This window comes from Atractosteus spatula, chromosome 17 (genome assembly GCF_055471065.1).
Source record: "Atractosteus spatula isolate fAtrSpa1 chromosome 17, fAtrSpa1.hap1, whole genome shotgun sequence".
Lineage (NCBI taxonomy): Eukaryota > Metazoa > Chordata > Actinopteri > Semionotiformes > Lepisosteidae > Atractosteus > Atractosteus spatula.
In genome coordinates, this window is record NC_142722.1 from 5,421,252 (window position 1) to 5,430,621 (window position 9,370).

The 9,370-nt window shown below is 53.1% G+C and overlaps 1 protein-coding gene across 3 annotated transcripts in view; it reads right to left on the reverse strand.

Moving 5' to 3' along the window:
- mapk1 (mitogen-activated protein kinase 1) overlaps positions 1-9,038 on the reverse strand; it is a 30,722-nt gene extending 21,684 nt beyond the window's left edge. For all 3 annotated transcript variants that reach the window (XM_088935586.1, XM_088935587.1, XM_088935588.1), the window contains exon 1: positions 8,578-9,038. In XM_088935586.1, the coding sequence (XP_088791712.1) occupies positions 8,578-8,723 (146 nt within the window). In that variant the 5' untranslated portion in view covers positions 8,724-9,038. The remainder of the gene's footprint in view (positions 1-8,577) is intronic.
- Between the last annotated feature and the right edge of the window lie 332 nt (positions 9,039-9,370).

Genomic DNA, 9,370 nt, shown 5'->3' on the forward strand with positions numbered 1-9,370 from the left:
TCTTAAACATGAAACAGGACTGGCAAAAGATGGAGGTGGTGGGGGTTGAGAATGTCAATTTCTTTTTCTTTTCTTTTTTTTTGCGGAGCACACTACCAAAAGGTTCCCTTTGTATAATCGTGTTTCCACAGCTCACCGAACTCCAAAAAGAACCGCAGTTACGCCTTAATGTAAAGAGCTGGACAAAACTGCACAAGCGGTTTTATCATCTAATGTTATCTTGGCGTTTATTGAGAAGCTCCCCGATTTCAGCACTGTCTGCTTGACCTAGATGTCAAAAGAAATTCATCTTCAAGAACCCAAACGGGCCTTCCACGATAACGCAAAACAGTCGGGTATTTCATTAAGCGCTGGCAAGTAAGCGATTCACTCCAGAAACCGTTCTCTGGCGTCATTCCAGCCGGGCCTGAAGGTCACAAATCACGTCCTAACCTGCCGCCAGGTGAGCCCCCTCCCCCCGAGAGAAACCAGACTTTTCTGGTCTTTTTCCTAGAGGTCACCTGCTTGCTTGCGAATTACAGAATTAAAAAAAAAAGCCTACATTCGTTAAGAGAAAAATAAAGAACACACAGAAGAGATGGCAACAGCTGCATGGCTTTCGTTACAACAGGAGACTTGAGCCCAACTCCTGGTCTCTCTCAGGTTCGAACGGAAAAAGTCAATCACCCTCATTATATTTTAGACAATATTTCATAAGGTCCCTTACAGCGGACTACTCAAAACATCCACTTCATTAAAAGGTACAGCTACCTATAAAACAGCCTGGAGCCTTAAAAGCATTACAATTATAGAGGTCATTAACTAATTAGGTGAATTAACGAATTAATGAGGGCTGAGGTGGCACACACACTGAAGACAGTGTGGGAAGGCCCTGCATTAAACCACAAGGAGACTCCAAGAGAGGAGAAGGGCAGCTAGGTTTAAGGTCTTTCTGTGCTGCACGGAAACTGAAATCTGTTCAGTGAGAGAAAGGAAGAAAAAAAAACCTATGCACAAACATCAGAAATATCTTGGCCCCGTGTCCGGCTCGCAGGGGGAGGGGGGGGGCTGGCTTGCGGAGACCTGCCCGCCGCGCGGCCAGCCCTGCCCACTGTCCGAGCCCCCGCCCGCGGAGAGCTGACGTCAGCGGGGCTGGGGTTGCCGCGGCAACGGGGCCTGCGCCGGGGCTTGGAAGCAAGCCTGGGCCTCGCAGTGGGCCGCCCGTGGGAGGAGCGGGAGGGGTGAACAGCGGGAGAGAAATGTATAGCGAAGGTGGGCTGGGGGGGGTGGGGGAGGGCGCCCTGAAGCAGGACTCTGCACAGACGAGGCCTTTCATGTCCGTTAGAAGAGCCAGGCTCTGCGTTACTGAAACTTGCTCTCAGCTGGAGCGCACTTTCAACCAGCGTGGCTCGGTTCTGGACACCACGACTCGGTCTTCGAGAGCTACATCTGCTCAGGGGTTTTCAAACATTCCAGTCAAAATTCAGTCTGGCATTTAGGTACAGCACTCGGTGGGCTCCTGCTGTATAGCAAACTGATGTTGCTCGTTCTCTGGACAAGCCCGAACCCCATGTACGGTGTGCGAGAGGGACCTAGGTACAGTCATTCTGAACACATTCCAAGCACTCTCGTCTTCTGCAAACTGGAGATGAAAATCTGACTGGGTGACAAGCCTGGAGGGGCAGATACTCATCACAGACATCATGGGGCTCGGCTGGGTACTTCTACATCAGGCACCTGTCGATACGGGCTACAGGCTGAGGTTCGAGATGCTGTAGCCACTTCTGCAGTGACAGCACATAGAAACAAGAAACACGCCCCATTTAACTACAGAAAGAGCTTTTATATTCATCAGTTTCGGGTACAAAGCATGCATCTTGCAAGGTGGTCTGCATCCATGGATTTGAGTGTAAATGAAGCAGATGAGGCTGCATTGCCTCACCATCAATAATCAGACCTATAGATCCTTTCCTCCTGTACCCGACAGGTTTTACACCAGGAGGGAACTTCTTTTGCAAAGGTATCTTTTCATTCCGTCTGAACACTCTAAGCCTGAAGTGGTTATCAAGGGCAAACAAACATCCTCCTGCATGAAACCACGACCACGTGCATCTTACAAGACCATCGCCTTCACCACAACGCCCAGCGAGAGCTACCGTGGCAGGGTGCCGACGGACCTACTGGTTTCGGCAAGGTCATCGGAGGAAAAGAACCAGTGGAGAGCTCGGCCAGCATGAGCCATCTCAAAGCTGCCCATCTCAAATCAACCCACTTTGTGCGTCTCTGAAGCACACAGCAGCCTGCCCCCCCCCACCCACCTGGGCGGCACACAGCAGGCCTGGGGGAGCAGAGAGAAACTCCGAGGCGCAGGTTTCACCAGGCGATTCAGAGAAGAACTTGAGGGGGGGGGGGGGGCAGACTGGCCAAGCCCAGGGTGGAATTTAGGCAGGACAACAGAATTAACACCCCTACTACAGGACCTTTAAGGTCGACACAGTCCAGGCAACAAATTAAAATCTCACTGATGTGTCCTCAGCCCCCCCATCCTGGGGCCCTAACTTGGCTGTAAACAGCTGTGACAATCGGACAAAAGGCAGGGATACAACATCACCCACGACCCTAGACAACACAGGTGACAGGCAGGCCCCCCCAGTGATGATCTGCATCACAGAACACCCCTCTAAAAGAAAGGATGAGGGACTAAACTGAAGGTTTGGCAAAACAAAACAAGATGTCTGCCTGGAGGGAAAGAAAACACCTCAAGAAACAGCTCTTTTCAAGAAAGGCTACCAGCTCAGGTTCCAGGGCTGGGCCGGTTCCCAGAAAACACCTTCAACCAACACGCCGTGTCAAGGATTAATGATTGACCGCCAGCTCCTCGAGCCCCAGAGGAGGCTACACCCGGGGCCGCAGAAGTCAGACGTCAGCAACAGGTGCTGTAAGAGCAGGTCACGGAGGAAAAAAAAACTACGAGAACAGGGCCAATTTGTTCTCTTCACTGATAAGATAAGACGTGTCTACTGTAACGCAGTCACAAAGTGCAAAACAAACACACACACCCTGCTGAAGGAGGACAAGCCACAGACAGTACTGCCCCCGACTTGCACCAATGAAAACACCCATCAGCAGCACTGCAGCTGAAACTGAGTGTGAACTAAAAAAAAAAAAGCTTCAGAGCGCTTCTGCCAGACAGGCCAAAAGTTAACGGGGTTCTCCTGTCTGGGAACGGCAGCAGATTGCTTTATTTGAGGGATTTAGATCTAAACCCCTGTTGCCGACAGCTTCTTTAGAGACCGGTTCGCGCTTGCATTCCTATGGCATGGAATAATCCCAGCTTTTCAGAGAAGGTCAAGGCAGCGGCACAGAGCAGCGTGCTTGACGATGGCCGCCACAGACGGGCACCTTGGCAATGAGATGCATGTCAGACTGTAGCGTCCGCAGGCACCGGCTAGCTACGGTTTAAACATCTACATCTACTGTAATGCTCTACTCGCTGGGGTATCTAAATCTACTTTGAACAAACTGCAGTCCAAAATTCAGCAGCCAGAATCCTGACTAGGTCTAGTGCAAGTGTTCCCCTTTGCACCCTTGAAGGGTAACCAACAGCGCATTTCCCCAGCAGAAAGTCAAGTCAGGAAGAGGAACAGCACAGGTATACAGGAACCACAGGTTTGCAGGCCTCTTTTATAATTATTATTATAATTCCTTACACTTATATAGCGCTTTTCTGGACACTCCACTTAGAGCTCTTTACAGGTAATGGGGATCCCCTCCACCCCCACCAGTGTGCAGCCCCACCTGGATGATGCGCCAGTCTGCTCCCCACACACCAGCTCTCAGTGGGGAGGAGAGCAGAGTGATGAAGCCAGTTCAGAGAGGGGGATTATTAGGAGGCCATGATTGGTAAGGGCCAGGGGGAAATTTGGCCAGGATGCCGGGGTTACACCCCTACTCTTTTTTCGAGAAACGCCCTGGGGGTTTTAATGACCACAGAGAGTCAGGACCTCGGTTTTACACCTCATCCGAAGGACGGCGCCTGTTTACAGTATAGTGTCCCCATCACTATACTGGAGCATTAGGACCCACACAGACCGCAGGATGAGCGCCCCCTGCTGGCCCCACTAACACCTCTTCCAGCAGCAGCCTCAGCTTTCCCAGGAGTCTCCCCTTCAGGTACTGACCAGGCTCACACTGCTGGGCTTCAGTGGGGCTGCCAGCTGGGAGCTGCAGAGCGACATGGCTGCTTTTACAGCTTCCTGGGTATAACTGCACTGCTGCGCTTCTTAACATTTCCAAAAACCCATGCGAATTCCAGTCTGACTAACTTTCCACGTGTTTTCCAGGAGGAATATGCGACGCGCCTTGCGGGATCCTGCGACAGCTTTGGATGAGGCCGGATAAGAAATAAGCATTAAACCAGGAAAAATGAAGGAAAGACTGGGAAAAAAAAGCACGCCGGCCCCATCATTCCTAACGGGATTACAGTCCTGTGGGAACCATTCCAGCTTGCACAGGCTTGACGGCGCATTCCACAGCTCCCTCTCCGCCCCGCCCCTCTCCAGCTCGCTCCCCGTGTGGGACGGCCAGGAGATCGGGGTGGCGTCGCACACGCTCGGCTCTCCCGTCTCCCAGTGGCAGAGCGCCACGGCCCACACACGTTTGTGCCTTGTCAAGAAACGAGGTCAGCAGGTCTCTGCAAGAAGCTCAGAAGGCGGCCGAGGGCTCCTTCATGCCCTTTGAAGAGGACCATCGAAGCAAGCTGCGCTCGCGGAGATGCAGAGAGCCGCCGGGGCTGAACCGAAGCCCTCGTCTCATACCCTGGTCTGCACCCACCTCAGTCACCCCGGACGGCACACAGAGCCCAGTCGCAGGTTTCGGCCCGTCCCGAACCGCGACCTCCACCTCCACGTCGCCCTCCGAGTCAATTCCGTCTCCGGAAAGGCAACGGGCCGGCGGGCGCGGCGACTGGCTCTCGGTTCTACCAGGGCAGGCAGGGCACGGGTATCACGGAGGCAAGCAAGCGCAAGGAGGAAGAGGAGGACGATCCAACAGCGGACGCCGAGAGTCTCTCAGGCCCGTTCCCCCCCCCCCCCCCCAGGCCTCCACACAGCAGGCCAGGCCACCGTGCCAGGGCCCGCTGGTCCCCCGGCTGCACACTACTCCACAGGCAGGCAGGCAGGCAGGCAGTGCACAGCCCCAGCTTGCACAGGGGCCAAACATCCAGACCTCAACCGCGCCTTCCAGAGAGGGCCGAGCTCCTCCAGGGAGACTGAATATTAAGACCATATTGTTCTACATCAACAAAGCGCTGCGAGGCCCTGGTAAAGCAAATTATCCAGCGACAAACCTTTTTTTGGCAAAAGTATAGTGTACCACATGTACAGCAATGCACTGTACTTCTCATTAAGCAAGCTGAAGTGACGTGCACTGGGACAGCTACACTGGACTCCAAACCTGTCCATAATTGTTAGCATTTAAGAACTCTGCATAATGGGCAAGTTTTTTTTCCCCCTCTCTCTCTGGTAAAGAAATCTAGATAGTTAAAAACCATATGCCCACATCCCTAAAACACAACACTGTAAAAGAATGTGCAAGATGCTATAAACCTGCTAAAGGGATGATCCGGCTTTATTTTATTTTAGAAAAAGTGACCACCCTTTCCCCAGCAGGCCACCGGACTATCAGTGAAATGGGGGAGATGGCAGGTGAACAGAAACGGCAGGTTTTCCCCCACCGGTTGTCGCCCCAGGGGGAAGGGGCTCGTCTCGGAGGATCTCTGCGCGGTCTCTCCAGGCGCTAGCTGGCTGACAGAGGGCCGTGCGACTGTTGGGCGAGACTTGCCTCTACAGCCCAGACAGAAGGACGGACCCCTTCTGCGCCTCTCTGGCAGCTGGCTGCCCCTTGACTTCCCCTTCGCTCATTTGTTTTACAGTCACCTCACCGACTACAGGGCCCCTGCAATGCCTCACCAAGAGCATACAATCAACGTGTGGCACCTCCGCACTGCAGATCAATCATTTATCGATTTTCACACTCCTATCCAAGATGCTCCCAGATTGCATCTCTGCAGAGCATCAACGAGAAACGTTCCCCAGCATCCACAGCAATGAAGGACCGCACCGTACTTCCTGCGAGCACATTTCACAGAACCTCCATCACTTCAAGATTACTCATTTGACACCCCCCACACTGTATATTCCTTTGTTTTTGTTGCAATGAAGCATGCATTCTATCAACACCCCCAGCTTCCTGCTCAGATAACACATGCACTGCGCCTGCCAGTGCTCTCTTAGCTAGTAGGATCTCTCAATTTCTTCCGCTTGGATGCAAAGTGAGGTCTAACGAACAGAGATCTAGCATAGCAGGCTGCGAGACCGCGCAGGTCATGGGCATTTGCACGCAGAAGGCAGACAAAACCTCTGGAGTCTCTTTACGTCCTAAGATGCACTTGCATGGTTAAAATTCTCTTCATCAAAGGAGGGAAGTTTCAGGTCAGGCAGTCGATATCTCATTTGCTTTTAAAGCTGAGCCTCCTCATAAATGCCACCAAAGATGGACGCTCTCAGCAACCTAGATGTACAGCAGGCAGCTGGTAAATAAAACTCACTGGATGACAGAAAGGTTCAAACAGGCCTGTGTATAATAGGCCATTGCTTAATTTCCTGTCTCTACATCTGATAAATCCTGGTTTCTTTAACCACTCAGCAGCACCCTGCACACCAGCGGTTTCTAACGCATCACTCGGAAGAGTTACGGAGCGAAGATAAAATTGATATCATGCACCTGAAAGAACAAAAGGTGAAAATCTAATTTCAAGGCAGAACTGGTAATAGAAGTCCTGAAATTTTTTCATGTTAAAATTTGAGGCTCTTGTATCTTATTGGGGACTCTACTGTGCTGCACAGAATATGCATACGCACTGCATCATGAAAAGGAATCTGAACTTCGGGAACACCTGTAACTGCTGGACTAATGAAGAGGCCAGAGCATTCTCACACAACGCCACACCTGTGGCACGACGCACAAACTCCACAAGCCGCACCTTTCCCCTTTCAAGAAAGCAAAACCGCTGACATTCTCCTACGCTTCTATTCACTTGGAACCGATTGCAACACAGCTGCGAAGGACCAAAACATTACCTGACGGGTCTGCTTTGATTCATTCAGTTTGTGGGGGTAAAAATCGCGCTCCTGTCTGCTGAACTAGGTAGGCCCGTCCCTCTTCCTATAAATATCACTAGGCGTGGCTTAACTGCGTGGTACAGAGCGATATCGCTTGTGGCGATCTGCAGTCACTCCGGGAAAAGGGATTTGTTTCAAAGGCGTTCTCGATAAACCCAGCCCCTTCTCCCAAATCACTAGGGGGAACAGTTTTTGTAAAAAATACAAATAAAAACAAAATTCGCCCGGAACCGGCATCGCTGTGACCCCGGCGGCCGTCTCGACTCCGGCACAGGAAGCCGAGCTGCGCCGAGACCCCTCTGGGTTCGGGTGGGCAGCCGGGGGCACCGGCGCGCACACGCACACGCACACGCACACGCACGCCCCGCGGACACGGGCACCCGGCTGACATTCCGCCGCGCTCCGCGCGAGAGCTCCCCGCAGCTCGTGACGCCGGGCCGCCAATCAGCACCTTCCCATTCCCAGGAATTGCCGCTCGCGCTGGAGATCGCCTTACCTGCAACTCAGAAAATGCAACAGCGATCTCTCCTGGGGGGGGTTAAACTCTTAGATGCCCCAACGAGGGGATGCCGCCAAGTGTGACACCCTATACCTCACAGCGACGCAGCAAATGACGAGCCTCGCCCTCCTCCAAGGGGGAAAGAGGCAGCTATTGATGCACTATCAACCGAACACACTGATTGATAAGGCAGGACACGGGGAGATGCTCGTTCCCAGAAACGGCGCACATCTGGATAAAACTAACCCCCCCCCACGACTGGATCGCCCACTGCCCGGCTGTCAAAACTTGGGGTGTGCTTTCCATAGGTATTGGGCTTCAAGCCGCTAACGGATATCAATAATGCGCGTTTACCGGGAAACGCGACGTCGTCAAGTAACATTTCAGCATTTGTTGTTGAATAAAAATGCAACCGAAACAAACAAACAACACGGCGAACACAAGCAGCAATGATACAGCGCCCGAGAGTTCGAGCCGGCTCCAAGCACAGGCGGCTCCGAGTTGCAATCCGCTAGCTACACCCCTTACGGCAAAGGGTGTTGCCCCTCTCTGCATTGAAAAGTGAAAATCAATGACACATCGGAACAAAAAAAAAAAAAAAGCCCAACATTCCCAATCCGGCTCTCGCAGACCTCTCTCTCCCTCTCGGGGTCCGTCAGCCTCAAGGCTCCGTCAACAAGTACGACGGCAGCGAGTCCCGACAGCGAGCCAGCTTCCCCGACAGCGCGGACGGAGAAAAACCGTTAAAAAAAAAACTTTGCATGTGCAGCACGAACTGAGCTCCCCCCCCCTCCCTCCCTCCGCCGGCAGGTCTGGAGCCTCTCTCGCCCGGCCGTGCACACAGCACCCAGCGCCGAGAGACTCAAGACACCGCGGCCGTGGCGTCCAGCCCCCCCCCGACCCCCGAGCACAACTTACCACACCATGCCGTAGGCCCCCTCGCCGATATAGGACAGGTTGCTGTAGCGGGGACCCACGTCGAAGGCCTGTCCACGGACCAGCTCGGCTCCCGATCCGGTGTTGGGGGCGCCGCCTGCAGCACCAGATACCGCGGCTGTCGCCATTGTTAACTAGCTGCCCACACACACACACACGCAGAAGGATGGGTGGGAGGAAAAAAAAAAACAGAAAATCTGGGAAGAAAAAGTCCTAGCTACGAGGAGGGGGAAGGGGCCGGAAAAAAAAAAAACTCTGAACAAACGAGCTTTCAGTCCCAGGAGCCGAAGAAACCGTACTGCCTGTTGATCGCTTGTCAGGATGGTGAGAGGGAGGGGGGGAGACGAGCCGTGGATTACTTTGCTACAGTCTGGCAACCTTGTCGACTCGCCCGCAGACTGCGGCAGGCAGGCAGCGCCACTGCAGGAAATAACGGGCTGGTCATGTGACCGGGGAGCGCCGGGGCGAGAGCGAGGCCTCGGTCACGTGAGGGGGGTGCGCTTGCGCCGCGGGGACGGGGGGGTGTGTCACGCCGGCTGGGGGTCTCTGGTCTTCTTGGACGGACAGCTCGGCTCTGGAGTCACCAGGAGCTGAATCCATTATTATTATTATTATTATTTTTTTGCAATTGGAGCTCGACAGGAGCCGATTCTAACTAATGGCCCAATCCAGAGTTCAAGATTTCATTTGTGGAAGAGCAGAGTTGCTGTACAAAAGTGCATTTTAACTGTCCTGGAGTCTCTTTGACAACTATGTTTTTGTATCACTTTTATTT